This window comes from Indicator indicator, chromosome 26 (genome assembly GCF_027791375.1).
Source record: "Indicator indicator isolate 239-I01 chromosome 26, UM_Iind_1.1, whole genome shotgun sequence".
NCBI lineage: Eukaryota > Metazoa > Chordata > Aves > Piciformes > Indicatoridae > Indicator > Indicator indicator.
In genome coordinates, this window is record NC_072035.1 from 16612897 (window position 1) to 16628308 (window position 15412).

The 15412-nt window shown below is 55.3% G+C and overlaps 1 protein-coding gene across 1 annotated transcript; it reads left to right on the forward strand.

Moving 5' to 3' along the window:
• The first annotated feature begins 432 nt into the window (after nucleotides 1-432).
• Nucleotides 433-15412, forward strand: ZMAT5 (zinc finger matrin-type 5). The gene is made up of 5 exons (XM_054392980.1): nucleotides 433-559; nucleotides 1760-1822; nucleotides 2047-2127; nucleotides 10034-10145; nucleotides 15283-15412. The coding sequence occupies exons 1-5, from the start codon at nucleotides 433-435 to the stop codon at nucleotides 15410-15412; spliced, it is 513 nt and encodes a 170-aa protein (XP_054248955.1).

Consider the following 15412-nt stretch of genomic DNA (forward strand, 5'->3'; position numbering starts at 1 on the left):
GTGGTTAAAGAGGCTGTGGCATGGACCTCCAGCTCCTGCTGTTTGCACATAGAATGGTTTCTGATGCTCCTTCCTTGGTGCAGGTGGTGGCTGGGAGCTGTTGGCTCCAAGGGGGTCTCTTTTTTGCATGCTCTGAACTCCACCATGCTCAGGGAAGGAGGTTCCTTCCAGCAGAAATGTTTTTGCTTTGGGTAACAGAGATAAGAAATGGAGACCCAGGCCTGTTCACCTGTGCATGTGGAGCAGATGCTGCCCCACCAGGCTGTAATGGACAAGAATATACAGTGTTGGGTCTTCCCTCTTTCTCTGTCTGCCAGCCCTAAATGATTTGAGTTCTCCTTTGGAAGCAGGTGCTGTAAATCTTGGCTCTTCCATTCCCAGGGCAGGCATGGCTGGGCACTGAAGATCTGTCTTGAGGGTTCCCAGGCTGAGATGGGGAAAAGATACTTCTGTGACTACTGTGACAGGTCCTTCCAGGACAACCTTCACAACAGGAAGAAACACCTCAATGGAGTACAGCACCTCAGGGCTAAGAGAGTCTGGTACGACTTATTCCGAGGTAGGTACTACCAGCAGCCTGCCTCTCCCTTCCTGGCACTGGGGAGGGGTTGGGTGAGGCAGGGGGAAACAGATAAAATAAGTCAGCACTGATGATTGATTCAGATTATGCCAGTGACCTGTGATGATGCTCCTGCTGTCAAAGTCTCAGAGGCAAAACTCTCCTCTGGGTGCAGGAGGGGGAAACTGGAGACATCAGCTGGGACTCAGAATGAGGTGGAAGAGATAGGGAGACTATTTGTGAGAAGAGGAGCTGCAGGTAAAACTCTCTTGGCATCATGAGCCAACCTGAGCCAGGAGAGCTGAGAGAACAAAGTGAGTTATGGTTTCTGAAGGTGAGGTAGGTACTTTTTGTAGGCCAGAGTTGATCTGGCTTAATCATAAGGCTGGAGCAACTCTGCTGTGAGGCCAGGCTGAGAGAATTGGGGTTGTTGAGGCTGGAAAAGAGGAGGCTCTGGGCAGACCTTCTAGCAGCCTTCCGGTATTTGAAGGGGGCTACAGGAGAGCTGGAGAGGGGCTGGAGAAGATTCCCTCTCAGGCTTCTCTTCTCCAGGCTCAACAGCCTCAGGTCTCTCAGCTTTTCCTCTTCACAGAGGTGCTCCAGGCTCCTCAGCATCTTTGTAGCCTGCTCTGGACTCTACCCAGTAGTTCCCTGTCTCTCTTGAACTGGACACATTTCAGTGGTGTCCACTGGAGGCTCAGCACTGGGTTCTGTGAGTCTCACAGCTTTTCTGAGAGCTCTGTGAGTCTGCCTGCTCTGTCTCAGCTGCTTAGGAGCCCTGCAGAGCTCTTCCCTTCCCGTTGTGCGCACGAGGCAGAAAGCCAAGAAGGTGATGTTTGCAAGCCAGTGAAAAGCTGAAGCCAGAGGTGCAAACAGGGACTGTTAAGTGTCAGTGTCACAAGTCATCCATCATGGAATGGTTTGTGTTGGAAGAGACCCTAAAGATCATCTAGTTCTAACCCCCCTGCCATGGGCAGAGACACCTTCCACTAGACCAGGTTGCTCAAGGCCTTGCCCAACCTGGCTTTGAACACCTCCAGGGAGGAGGCATCCTCAACCTCCCTGGGCAATTTGTGGCTTGAGTTCCTAGTTGTAATGTCAAAAGGCTTCCCACCAGGCAGCTGACCTGTTTGGGCCCACAACGGATGGGGTGTTGCTGTGAAAGAGATCTTTACCCTGTTCTGTCCCTGTCTGCCCTAGATGCTGCTGCTATCCTGCAAGAGGAGCAAACCAAGAAACCCTGTCGGAAGTTTCTACAAACAGGTGAGTTCTGAGGTGGAAATGCCTGTGTGAGCCCAGCAGCTCCTTCCTGAGCCAGCCCAAGGGCTTCTGGGGAGCTCTGGCATGTGTCTTTGTTCCAGAGGGACTGGAGGGCTTGGGCCTGTGTGCCCACTGTGCAGGGGTGGTGGACCTGGGGTCTGCACGGCACTGAGAGGGCAGGACCATGCCTGTGCAGCTGCTATCCCACTCTGGCTTTTTCTTCCCAGGACAGTGTGATTTTGGCTCCAATTGCAGATTTTCCCACATGACAGAGCAGGATCTGGAGAAGCTGAGTGCCCAGGTTCAGGGTGAGTCCTCCAACAAGAAAACAGCTGGAGGGGGCTCTGTGGAGGGGGAGCTGGTGCAGGGAGCCTGGGCTGGCAGCGGTGTGTGAGGGGCTGTGCGGTGAGCGCCTGCAGTCCCTCGCTGCCCCTACCTGACATGGATCTCTCCCACAGCCTCCCGGTGTGACGTGAGCCTGGGGCAGGGCTGCAAGTGCTGCAGTTTCTCTCATGCTCTCTGCTCCTGCTCTACTGGCACAGGCACAACGCCAGGGCTGAGCTTTGCAGCAAGCAGAGTGGGCTTTGGGAGTCCTCGGGGTTTTGTTCGGTCAGGGAATGAAAGCTGTCAGCAGCAGAGGGCACTGCTACATCACTTCCCCTTCCATGTATGGACTGCATTTACCCCACCTCCCTGCTCTTACCAGGGAGCTGCTGCTTCATCTCTTGGGAAAAGCTAACCTGCTGTCCTGAGGAGAGAATGTGGGGTTTTGGATCCCCACAACCTCTGCTCATGTCTGCTTGGGTGAGATTGAAGTTTGGGCAGGGAGTGAATGGTAGCTGCTCCCCTGCTGCAAGTCTGCAGAGCACTTTTGAACATGGTCATTCCAGGAGTATCAGCTCCTGGCCCTGAGAGGGTGGCAGCTCTGCAGGATTCATTACTTTGGTGGTTAGAGAAAATGTGGGTGAGGTGCTGCTGAGAACCTATGGACTGGTTGAGGTCTCCACTGCAGGTGGTCTAGTCCCAACCCTGTCTTACTCAAAGGGTAAGTTTGAGCAGGATACTCAGGTCCACCTCCAGTTATGTTTGGAGTATCACAGAATCCCAGCATGGTGGAGTTGGAAGGGACCTCTGGAGATCATCCAGTCCAGCCCCCTGCTAAAGCAGGGCAGCCACAGCAGCTTGCCCAGGAGCACAATGGCCAGGGGGGGTGGAAGCTCTCCACAGAAGGAGACTTCACAACCTCTCTGGGCAGCCTGCTCCAGGCCTCCAGCAGCCTCACACCAAACAACTTTCTCCTCCTGCTCAGATGGGTTCCAGTTTGTGCCTGCTGCTCCTTGTCCTGTTGCTGGGCACCACTGACAGGAGTCTGGCCTCAGCCTCTTGCCCTTTATCTCTTGCTGAGCATTGATCACATCCCCTCTCAGGCTTCTCTTCTCCAGGCTCAACAGCCCCAGGGCTCTCAGCCTTTCCTCCTCACAGAGATGTTCTAGTCCTCTCAGCATCTTTGTAGCCTCCACTGGCCTCTCTCCAGTAGTTCCCTGTCTCTGTTGAACTGGGGAGCCCAGAACTGGACCCAGCACTCAAGCTGTGGCTTCACTAGAGCAGAATAGAAGGAGAAGAGAACCTCCCTTGACCTGCTGACTGCACTCTTCTGAATGCACCCCAAGTACCTCCAAGGCTGGAGACTATAGCTTCTGTGGGGTAGCCTGTTCCAGTGTGTGACCACATTTGCATTGAGAAGTTTTGGGGTTTCTCAGTATTTAAATGGAAATTCTTCTATTTTGGTTTCTGCACATTGTCTCTTGACTTTGCTGGACTCCTTCCAGTGTGTCTTAGATTCACAGAATGGTTTGGGTTAGAAGGGACCTTGAAGATCATCCAGTTCTAACCCCCTGCCATGGATAGGGGCACCTGCCACTAGCCCAGGTTGCTCAAGGCCCCATCCCCTCTGGCCTTGAACACCTCCAGGGAGGAGGCATCCACAACCTCCCTGGGCAACCTGTCTCAGTGTCTCACCACCCACACTGAAACAAATTTCTTCCTAATCTCCAGTCTGCCCTCCTCAAGCTTCAATCCATTCCCTCTCATCCTGTCACTACAAGCCCTTGTCAAAAGTCCCTCCCCAGCTTTCTTGTAGTCCCCTCCAATATGTCCCTGTCTCTGTGGCACTGGGGAGACTAGAACTGGGTGCGGCACCCAGACACAGCCTTACCAGTGTGGAGCAGAGAGGAAGGATTGCTTCCTTGACTGAGCTGGCAATGCTCCTTCAGAAGCCCAGCTTCTGAGCAGATCTGGTGCCCACACCAGGAGCGAAGCAGCCAAGTGTTGTGCCAGGAGTCTGGCCAAGGCAGGCTCTGGTGCTGGAGGGCTGTGCGTACGTGCACGCCTATGCAGCACATGTGGGATGTGCACAGGCTGCAGTCTCCCTGCTGGCCTCCTGAGGGACCAGGCTGGGGAGGCAAGGCTCTGGTGAGCCCAGGCAGGAGGCAGCTCTCCAGAACTGTTCAGTCCTCACGTTGCTGAGTCAGTCTGAGAGTCCCCAAGGTGGCCGTGAATCAATCACTGCGCAGCGCTTGCAGTCAATAAACCCCACCTCAGCGGACTGCTCGGGAGAGGAGAGGAGAGCAGAGCTCCAGCCAGCCCTGCTAGGGCTCCTTTTCCTCACTGCTCACCCAGGAGCTCTCCCCAACCCTTCCCTGCTGCATGCTTTCAGTGCTGGGCTCCTGGCAGGCTGTTTGCAGGAACCTGTCGCTGTTGTAGTCACTGAAGGCTGCTGCTGATTGCAGGGGAGGTGAAAGCTCCCTGGAGCAGAGTGGAGCAGCAGGGGAATCTCCACGCTCGGGCAGCTTGCTCTGCCAATTACACTTGTTACTGGATATTGACTCCTGTCAGCTGGGTCAGTTGGCAGTGGAGAATTGGCTGGTGAAAGAGCTGATTCCTGGGAGACCACTTGGAAACCTTGCATTTGTATTACCAAGTCAAACATTTAATTAAACAATTAGACTTGAAGGAGCAAGGGCCGGGCAGGGTGCCTCATCCTCGGCTCTGCTGCTCGAGCACAAGTGCCTGGTTGTGGAGTTAAATCCTGCTCACCTCTGGTGCTGTGGCATGGAAATCCTGTGTGGGCAGAGCCAGCAGACTATGCATCACACAGACCTCTAAATCAGATCAACTGAGCCCACAGAGAGCTTGGAGGGATGTGATGGAGGGAAGAATCACAGAATCCCAGCATGGTGGTGATTGGAAGGGACCTCTAGAGATCATCCAGTCCAACAGCTCCAGGGAGGGGACATCCACAGCCTCCCTGGGCAATCTGTTCCAGTGTCTCACCACCCTCACTGGAAAGAATTTCTTCCTAAGCTCCAGTCTAAATCTTCCCTCCTCAAGCTTCAATCCATTGTCCCTTGTCCTGTCACTACAAGCCCCTGTAAAAAGTCCCTCCCCAGCTCTCCTGTAGCCCCCTTCATGTTCTGGAAGGCTGCTCTAAAGTCTTCCCAGAGCCGTTTCTTCTTCAGGCTGAACAGCCCCAGCTTTCCCAGCCTGTCCTTATAGGGGAGGCTCTCCTGCCCTCTGATCATCTTTGTGGCTTCATCTGAACCCTGTCCAGCAGTTCCTTGTCCTTCCTGTGCTGGGGGCACCAGAACTGGATGCAGTGCTCCAGGTGGGGTCTCAGTAGTGCAGTGATGTAAATATTGAACCTATCCCTGGATCCCTGTTCAGCAGCTCTATGAGGAAAAAAGTTATCCTTAACCTCTGGCCTTCCCAAGGCAGGGAGCTCACCCCTCTGCATGCCAGCCTTGTGGGTGTGGCAGGAACATCTCTAGGCAATTTGCAGTTGGGTAACAGCTCAGAGCCTGTCCTAGTTTGGCTCCAGCATCGCTGCACCCTGTAGAATATCCTCATCACGACGCAACAGTTCCCATCTTCAGCAGGGAGGGAGGCCTCTTCCCAGCTGCTGCCGCATCAAAGCATTCATCTTCTGCATCTGCTGCATCATTCATCAGCATGACACTTCCAGGCTGTCATTTTAAGTACAGTGGTGTCAGGAGAAGTCACTGTCAAATTACTGCCTTCTTACTTAAAAGTTACTGGCTCCCTGCTAACCTGCAGCACTTCCACCGCTGGGATTGACACCAGCACGGCCTTGCCGGGCAGCTCCAGCCAGCCAGAGCTGCCAGGGGAGGCCCAGGGCACCGCTGGGTGGCTGTGTGCAGTAAATCCCTGTGACTGAAAGGGTGCAGGGGAGGCTGCCAGGGGTGGCTGTGCTCAACCAGCTTCGCTCAGCAAGGAGCGGCAGAGGCAGCACACTCACGGTCGGCTGCTGGGCAGTGACTTCTGCAGCAGCCCCATGGGGCTCATGGAAGGGGTTGGGTTGGTAAGGAACTTGAAGATCATCTGGTTCCAACCCCCCTGCCATGGGCAGGGACACTTTCCACTAGCCCAGGTTGCTCGAGACCTCATCCCACCTGGCCTTGAACACATCCAGGGAGGGGGCAGCCACATCCTCCCTGGGCCACCTGTTCCAGTGTCTCACCACCCTCACTGGAAAGAATTTCTTCTTAATCTCCAGTCTGAATCTGCCCTCCTCAAGCTTCAACACATTGCCCTTCATCCTGTCACTCCAAGCCCTTGTCAAAAGCCCCTCCCCAGCTCTCCTGTAGCCCCCTTCAAGTACAGGAAGGCTGCTCCAAGGTGTCTCTTCTTCAGCCCCAACTCTCCCAGCCTGTCCCCAGAGCAGAGGTTCTCCAGCCCTCTGATCATCCTTGTGGCCTCCTCTGGACTCTTTCCAGCAGTTCCATGTCCTCCTTGTGCTGGGGGCACCAGAACTGGATGCAGTGCTTCAGGTGGGGTCTCAGCAGAGCAGAGCAGAGGGGCAGAATCCCCTGCCTGTCCTGCTGATCACAATTTCATTTCTTGGCTGCTGTCTGCTGCTGTTGTGTGCTCTGGAGGAGTTTGGGCTGCCACATCTTCTGCAGTGAGGGAGCTGTGGGATTACTTCTAAATCTCTTTGCTGGGTGACCTGCCTGGTGCTGGTGTTTGCATCTCATGTACTGTAGTGGAAGAAAACTCCTACTAGAAGCGCTTGGGGAGAGAAAATAAATCTGACCTCCTACTCCAGCATCATTAAGGAGGCACTTCATGACTGCAGCCGTTCTTTTAATTGGCTGTAATTAGGCTTTGAAGCAAACACCCCGGTGGGAAGGAGGAGGGAGGGAAGCACCTTCACACCTGCCATGCTGCAGCAGCCTGGCTGGCTGCACACCCAGGTGTGAGGAGGGGGAGGCTGTGGCTGGGTGTGATTACACCTCAGAGTTCCTGTTGACATTCAGGGGGTGTTTCCCATCTCCTGGTGGTTTTGATGGTTCTTGGATGGGGTGTGTGTGCTTCAAAGACACACAGATTTGCCTTTTGGATAGGTGTGTGTTGAGGTGGGCAGGGCTTTGTTCCTCAGCCCAAGGTTGGAGTGCTTTGGAGCAGTAGTCCATGGAGCTTCCATGAACAGGGAGCCAGCTGGATGGCTTTCTGGTCTGGACACCTGGAGCTTCATGGAGGCCAACATGAGTTGAGTTGTTCCAGCAAAAGCAGTGGTCTTTCTTGGACAAGACAGTGAGTTGTGGCTGCTTGAGTCTGTGGGCTCCCACCAGTTCCTGGGGCAGTGGCCCTGGGGCAGTGGCCCTGGGGCAGTTTTTGGTCTATTCTGGGTGGAGGCTTGGAGTGGGATGAGAAGGAAATCTTGGTGGTAGGTAGAGGTGGAAGAATTTCTCTCTGTGATGTTCTTCCCTGCCTCATTGAAGCTTGTCACAACCATTGCTGAGATGGGATGAGTCCAGGTGCTCAACAGATGGAGAATCATAGAATGGTTTGAGTTGGAAGGGACCTTTAAAAGTCATTTAGTCCAACTCCCCTGCCATGGTCAGGGACACTTCCTGCTAGAGCACCTTGCTCAGGGCCCCATCCAACCTGCCTTTGAACACTTCCAGGCTTGCAACCTCCACAACTTCTCTGTGCAACCTGTTTCAGTGCCTCACCACCCTCATGGGGAAGAATTTCTTCCTAATGTCTAATCTAAATCCAGCTTCTTCCAGTTTGAGGCCATTACCCCTGTCCTATCACTCCATGTCTTTGTCAAAAGTCCCTCCCCAGCTCTCCTGTAGCTCCCTTCAGGTCCTGGAAGGCTGCTCCAAGGTCTCCCTGGAGTCTTTTCTTCTCCAGACTGAATAGCCCCAAGTCTCTCAGCCTGGCCTCACAGCAGAGGTGCTCCAGCCCTCTGATTAAGCCAGATCAGCCTACCTAAAAAGTTTCTCCTCAGCCAGCCTGGAAGAGAGGGAAATAAGGTGGCTGTGATCCAGACAGGGAAGTCTAAACTGGGAGCTTAGTTCAGATATCCTGAGCAGTGCTCAGCTCACCAGGCTGAGCTTCTTGCTTCCCCAGTGCCCTGACTGGGACAGGCTGTTGGCTTGACCCCAAATAGCTCTGCTGGAGCTTTGCTCCTTGGGAGCAAGCACAGGAGATGTGAGCAGCCCTGCTTCCAGCTGCATCCTTATCACTGGGTTGCAGGGCAGCACCCTGACATCAGGACCACAGCAGGGTGTCTTTGTGGTGGCAGTGAGTACATGGTCACCCCCACCAGCCCCAGCAGCAGATGAAAGGGCTGGATGACAAATGATCCATCTCCGGCTGCTCATTGTGTAGCACATTGCTGCCATCCTTATTAATATTCAACAGGCAGATGAATAATTGGTTGCCACCACCAGGATGAAGTGATCCTTCACTCTGCCCAAGCAATATTAATTTCACACCCTGTCTGGAAATGTCTAACATTTTCCTTCCACAGGTGACAGCCGGTGGGGTGGCTGCGGAGCAGCCCTCCTAGTGGCACGGCTGCAGGTGGCTGCGCCAGGCTGGGGCCGCTGGCAGGCTCAGTCTCCAAATGGCATCAGGGTCCTCCCAGGCTGTGATGAGCAGGGTGAAGGAGAACGACCTCAGCTTCCTTCCCAGTGTTTGCTTTGCACAGAATCACGTTGCCTTGTCTGTCGGGTGGGAACTTTCCACTGGGCTGGAGATCTAATTGCTCAGAGCAGCTCCTCAGCGCCCTGCCCGCCGCGCTGGCAGGAGGGCGGCTGTGGAGTGCGTGTCAAGGACTCCTGCTGCACCCTGCTCACCACTCACATCCCTTCCTGCTTTGTCACCGCTGCAGAGGGGGCACCAGGGAGCTCTGCTAACTGGGCAGCTGCTGATTTCTGCCCAGTGCAGAGTGACTGAGGAGTGCTGGGCTCTGTGCACTTCTGCCCAGAGAGGACAGAGCTGCAGCGTGCGCTGCCTGCAGGTGTCTGCCCCACACAGTCCTACCCAAAGGGGCAGAGGGGGTTGAAAGCTGAAAGGACCTCAGGCTGCCCTGTCCCTGCACCCCTCCTACAGGTGCTGCCTTGCTCCTTCTGAACTTTGTGAGCAGATGCAGGGTCCTGCTCCCCTCCCCCACCAGGACCTGCTCTAGTTTTGCACCTGGGCTGGGTGAGATCCTCCTGCCCTGCCTGTCCAGAGCTGGGAATGCATCCAGCTGGGTGAGATCCTCCTGCCCCGCCTGTCCAGAGCTGGGGATGCATCCTGGGCTGGGTGAGATCTTCCTGCCCTGACTGTGCAGAGCTGGGGACACATCACACCGTGGGTGCCCTGAGCACCCTTGACAGCATCTCAGATCCCCTCCCCTGGCTGCATGCTCACAGACTCACAGCCTGCCAAATCTGCATCGATCCGGACAGACGTCCCTGCCACTCTCACCTGAGCAAGCAGAGGTGGCAATGTCCCTGCTGCCAGTTAGAGGGACAAGCCTTTGGAAAGTGCTGAGGGGCTGAGGGCCAGCAGAGGCTGTTCAAGGCGAGAGTGAGGACAGTCTGCCCAGGGGAGATGTCAGGCTCCCCTCAGCAAAGCACCCAGGCTGCAGCCGTGCTTGCCAGCTTAGCTCTTGTCCCTTACTCTGGCTGGCTGGAGCTGTCACCAGTGAGCAGGCCAAGCATCAGATGGCAGGTGGATAGTGGTGGAGGAGGAGGAGGGGCCACCACAGCAAGTGGCAAACTCTGCACTGTAAGAAACTGTGCAGGGTTATGAGCAGCAGGTTTAATGGAGTGAAAGAATTGCAGTGAGTGCCTGATCAGCCTCTCTCTCTCTCCCTCTCTCTGTCTCTCTTTCCTTCTCTCTCTCTCTCTTATTCAGGGGAGCAGAGATTAAAGGAGCTGCAGCAGGAGGGAGCAGATGTCCCACCTGGCACCATTGAGGACTGGCTGGAGAAGAGAGCAAAGAGACTGAGTGCTGCTCAGAGTAACAGGTACTGGTGGCTGGGGAGTGTCCATGTGAGGGATGGGTGCTGGATGCTGCTCCTGGGCTGCATGCTGCAGAGGGGGTTGTACAAGAGGGGTGTGATTAGGGCAGGAGAAGGTGCAGGTGATCACAGAATCATTGAATGGCTTGGGTTGGAAGGGACCTTTAAAAGCCATCCAATCCCCCTGCAGTCAGCAGGGACATTTGCAACTAGAGCAGGTTGCTCAGAGCCCAAACAACCTCACCTGGATACTTCCAGGCATGGAGCATCTCCCACCTCTCTGGGCAACCTGGGACAGGCTCTCACCACCCTCAGTGTCAAGTCTTCCTTCTCTCCAGTCTGACTCTCTCCTAGTTTCAAACCATCACTCCTTGTCCTGTGTCAACAGGCCCTGCTCAAAGGTCTGTCCCCAGCTCTCTGAGCAGCCCTTTCAGGGCTGAAAGGCCACCAGGAAGTCTCCCTGAAGCCTTCTCTTCTCCAGGCTGAACAAGCTCAACTCTCTCAGCCTGGCCTCACAGCAGAGGGCTTCCAGCCCTCCCAGCATTGCTGTGGCCTCCTCTGGCCCTGCTCCAACAGGTCCCTGTCTGTGCTGAGGACTCCAGAGCTGGCCCCAGCACCGCGGGGGGGATCCCAACTTGATGGGACCCCATTTAACACTCACCCTGCCAGCACTGCCTGCTCTTGGCACACACTACAGACTGGTGTGGATCTGCTCCTGTATGCCCACATCACAGATGGGTGCCCATGTCTCCCCTGTTCCTGGAGGACCAGCCAGGCCTTGCTGCCTGTAGCTGCTGCCCTGAGGAAGGCAAGCAGAGGGTTGGGTGTTCCTGGGCTCTACAGAGTGCACAAACATGTCTGGAGGGACAGTGCCACCACCTTGATGACTTCCTAATGCCTGGAGTTGGGCAGCAGGAGCCCAGACTCATCTGTTGCCAGCTTCCCCATCCTCTGCCTGCACATCTCTGCCAGTCCCTGGCAGGGGGAGGCTGGAATCAGCTCCTCCTGGCAGCACTTGCTCGGCTCCAGGCACCTGCCACTGCCTGCTGCTTCCTCACTCACCTGACTGTGCCGCAGGCTTAATGGGCTGGCATCTGGGCAGGAGCCACATCTCACTTCTGTTCTTTTTCTCTTTGCTCCTCTCCTCCCTGTGTTTGGGCTGGGCAGAATCTTCCTTCTGGTGCTTGTCTGGGCTCAGTGCTTTCCGTGTGCTCCATCCATCAGCCTGGCTGCCCTTAGCCAGGTGCTCACAACAGCCATGACCTTCTGCCACCCCTGGACCCTTCACGTGTCCCCTTTTACCCTGTCTTGCCCTTGAATCCCTTGAATCACACAGGGTCAGAGTGGCTGGAGAGCAGCCAGGCAGAAAGGGACTTGGGGGTGCTGGTTGACAGGAGGCTGAACAGGAGCCAGCAGTGTGCCCAGGTGGCCAAGAAGGCCAATGGCATCCTGGCCTGCATCAGGAACAGTGTGGCCAGCAGGAGCCCAGTCATTCTGCCCTGGACTCAGCTCTGCTCAGGCCACACTTTGAGTCCTGTGTCAAGTTCTGGGCTCCTCAGTTTGAGAAGGACATTGAGATGCTGGAAGGTGTCCAGAGAAGGGCAATGAGGCTGGGGAGGGGTCTGGAGCACAGCCCTGTGAGGAGAGGCTGATGGAGCTGGGGGGTGTTCAGCCTGGAGAAGAGGAGGCTCAGGGGAGACCTCATTGCTGTCTCCAACTACCTGAAGGGAGGCTGCAGCCAGGTGGGGGTTGGGCTCTTCTCTCAGGCAAGCAGCAGCAGAAGAAGAGGACACAGTCTCAAGCTGTGTGCCAGGGGAAGTTTAGGCTGGAGGTGAGGAAAAAGTTCTTTACAGAAAGAGTAATTGGCCATGGAATGTGCTGCCCAGGGAGGTGGTGGAGTCACCATCCCTGGAGGTGTTCAAAAAAGGTTTGGATGTGGCAGTTGGAGCCAGGGTTTAGTTAGTCATGAGGTGCTGGGTGACAAGTTGGGCTTGATGATCTCTGAGGTCTTTTCCAACCTTCTTGATTCTCTGATTCTGTGATCTTGGGGTAGATCATCTCTTCCAGAAGACAGCCACCACCACACCCAGAGGGATCTCCAAAACTTCAGAACCACTCGGTCCCTGCTGCTTCCAAAGATGCACAAGATCTGGGATTTGTAGAGCTCTTGCTTTCTAGACAGCCCCTCTGTCCATGCAGGCCCAGCAGCCATCTACCACAGGAGCTAAACCCCAACTATTCAAAGCTTTTCCTCCTCTATCTGGCCTTGCCAACACCCATCCCTGGCATTTCTCTTCTCCCCTTGTGCTCTCCAGCCCCAGCAGTATGCATCTGTGTGTTTTGCTTTGTCTGCCAGAGAAGTTGTTTTGCCTTGCCAGGGAAGGTCCCTGTGTTCCTGGTGCCTGGGGAGTACATGTTCCTCCTAAAAGTGCTTTGAAGCATCTCTCTTCTGCAGTCCTCAAGGTCCCTGAGATGTGGCAGAATCTCTGGCAGGGTCTAAGGGGTGCTTTGAGCAGTTTTGGATGATAGCCTGCCCAGGGGCTGGCTTGCCTGACTGGTGATGTGAGTAAAGACCATTCATTAGTCTGCACAAAACAGTAGAGAAAGTGCTCTGGAGGGCAGCCAGCTCCCAAAGGAGATGCTGGAGACCCAGCTCCACCTCTGTCTTCTCTGGCAGCACTGTGTAGGAGAAATTCAAGCTGGGATGGAAGAAGTCTTGGCTGTGTAATCTCCCAGAATGTGAGGGGAAGTTAATGCTGTGTTAAGCCTCAACCTGTGAGCGTAGCCAAATTTGTGTCTCTGCCTTGCTGGGGTTTTCTGGCAGGATACCTGGCAGGTGGAGCTGCTGCCTTGGGCTGTTTCCAAGTGCACCACAGTGCAAAGAAAGCACCACACTGGAGCATGCCTTGTGGCCAGGAGCTACCTCGGGGGAGGTGTGGCACTGCACAGAATCACAGAGTGGTTTGGCTTGGAAGGGGTCTTTAAAGCTCATCCAGTCTGACCCCCCTGCAGTCAGCAGGGACATCTGCACCTAGAGCAAGTTGATCACAGCCCCAACCTCACCTGGAATGGTTCCAGGGAGGTGAAGACTCCAGGGAGTTTCCCAGAGGTGGTTCCATCTCGCACCTCTCTGGGAAACTTGGGCCAGTGTCTCACCACCCTCAGCCTAAAACTATATATCCATATATCTAATCCAAATCTTTCCATTTAAAGCCATCACCCCTTGTCCTGTCACTACAAGCCCTTGTAAAAATGTCATCCTCAGCTTTCTTGTAGGCCCCTTCAGGTACTGGAAGGCTGCCAGAAGGTCTCCCTGGCACTTTCAACTGTCCCCTGAATTAGCTCCATGGTGCAGCCAGGCTGGGCTCCAGGGGACAAACTTTGTTGGGAAGCCACCACCAGATGGGTATTTCAAAGTCAGAGTTTGCCATTGCATTCTGGAGAGGTGGGGTGGGGTTGGATGGAGCTGGTGTAGCTCTCTGAGCAGCAGGGCTCTGCCAGGCTGTGATTGATTGTGAACCCAGCTGCCAAAGGACACGGAGCGTGTCGGTGCCTGTGAGTGTGTGCTGCTGGGTGTCCATCACAAAGGGGTCTGAGGCCTCAGAGGGATCCTGCAGGCTTCCTGAACCTGGGAGTGGGTAGAGGAGGGGATCCCATTAAATGCCTTTGGAAGGGCAAATTCCTGCCCCTTGCTAAACACCCCCATGGAGAATCCCCATGGGGGTGGCCATTCTGAATGCTCCAGCTGCAAGTAAGCCTCTGCCAGAGCTTGTATCTTATGAGACCCCAGAGGACTGAGGATCCAGGCAGCATCCTCCCTACTGATTGGTTCTGATGCTCATCCTGCAGCTCCTTCATTGACAAGTGCCCTGTTCCACCTTGCCCATGCCCTGCCTGCTCCCCACTCCACTGCTGCTGCAGGGCTCGCCTGCCTGTGCGAGCAATGACTCCTGACAGGAACAAAAAAAGATTCCTGCCCAGGAGGGGTTTGGGAGTGTCCCAGCAGTCTGGTCCCATCCTCAGCTCTGCAGAGTCCCCCACCCAGGGGGCTGAACATCAGCTCAGGTGACTTTGCTCTGAAGGAGCTGCCTAGAAACACTGCACTTGACTCCTGTGGCTGGCTGTCAGCCACCTCTGGGCCCTGCAGGGAGAGGAGTCTGCTGCTGCTCCTGAGCATTATGTAAAGGAGGCTGATTGGATTTCTTCTGGCATAACAATTAAAAAGATTCATCAGGATCAGAGGTAGAGGCCTGAGAAGCTTGGAAGGCTGCTGTCAGGACTTGGGTTGAAGAACAAATAAGTTTCCTGTGCTCAGGAATTAATGGGAAAGGTGCACTTCCCCTGAATCTAAACCTGCCCAGGGTCAAGAGCTTCCTTCAACTGGAGACAAAGGAGCCTTTGCACTTCTGCCTTTTGTGCTTCCCCAGTCAGTTGTGGTGTTCCCAGCAGCCTCCACCACTGAACTGGGGGGAGAGAGGCAGAGACAAAAGTGTTTCCCAGGCTGTGAGCTGGAGGAGGAAGCCTCTTCCCTCTGCTGAAGAGTGCTCCTGGGGAAAGGCCCCCATTGCTTTGGCAGCCCCTCTGTTTCCGAGGGGGTCCTTGTCCTTTGGGAAGAGTTCACAGCTGGCTTGGGATTGGGGCTGCTGGGAAAGAAACATCTGCTTGATGTTGTTTGTTCCCCTCACAACTCAGCTGTGTGCAGAGTGGTGAGCAGCTGGGGCTGGATAGCAGGGGGGACAGGGCCGGCTCTACTCTCAGCCCTGCTCCCAGCTACACTTCCAGACCCAGGCCTCTCCTGCCAGCAGCTGGAAGTGGGGGGATGAGGAGAGGGCAGCCTCCCTGGGGGGCTTCACCCACTCTGTCTGTGTTCCCCCCCAAGAAAAACCCCAAACCCTTACCTTATGCTCCCATATCATGTGCTGTGTGAGCAAGCACAGCTGCTGCAATGGGCTGGGGGTGGTTATGCAGCAGCTCTGCTGTTGGGTTTGGGGAGGGGGTGAAATCACCTACTTATGAGTAACCAAACCCTCCTCTGCTGGCTCCCCCCCACACTTTGGGGGCTAGCAGAGGGACACAAGGACTCTCACATCAAACTGAGTCAGCCCTGGCTCACCTCTGTCCCATCCATCTCTCCCCTCTGCAGTGCTCTGCCTGAGAAACCAGCACCTTTCCAGTACCCACCAGGCTGGCCACCTGTGCAGGATCTGCCCCCATCCCTGCAGGCCCCCCCACCGGGGGGGTGGCCCATCCCCCCCAACCTGCAGTGGGGCTGA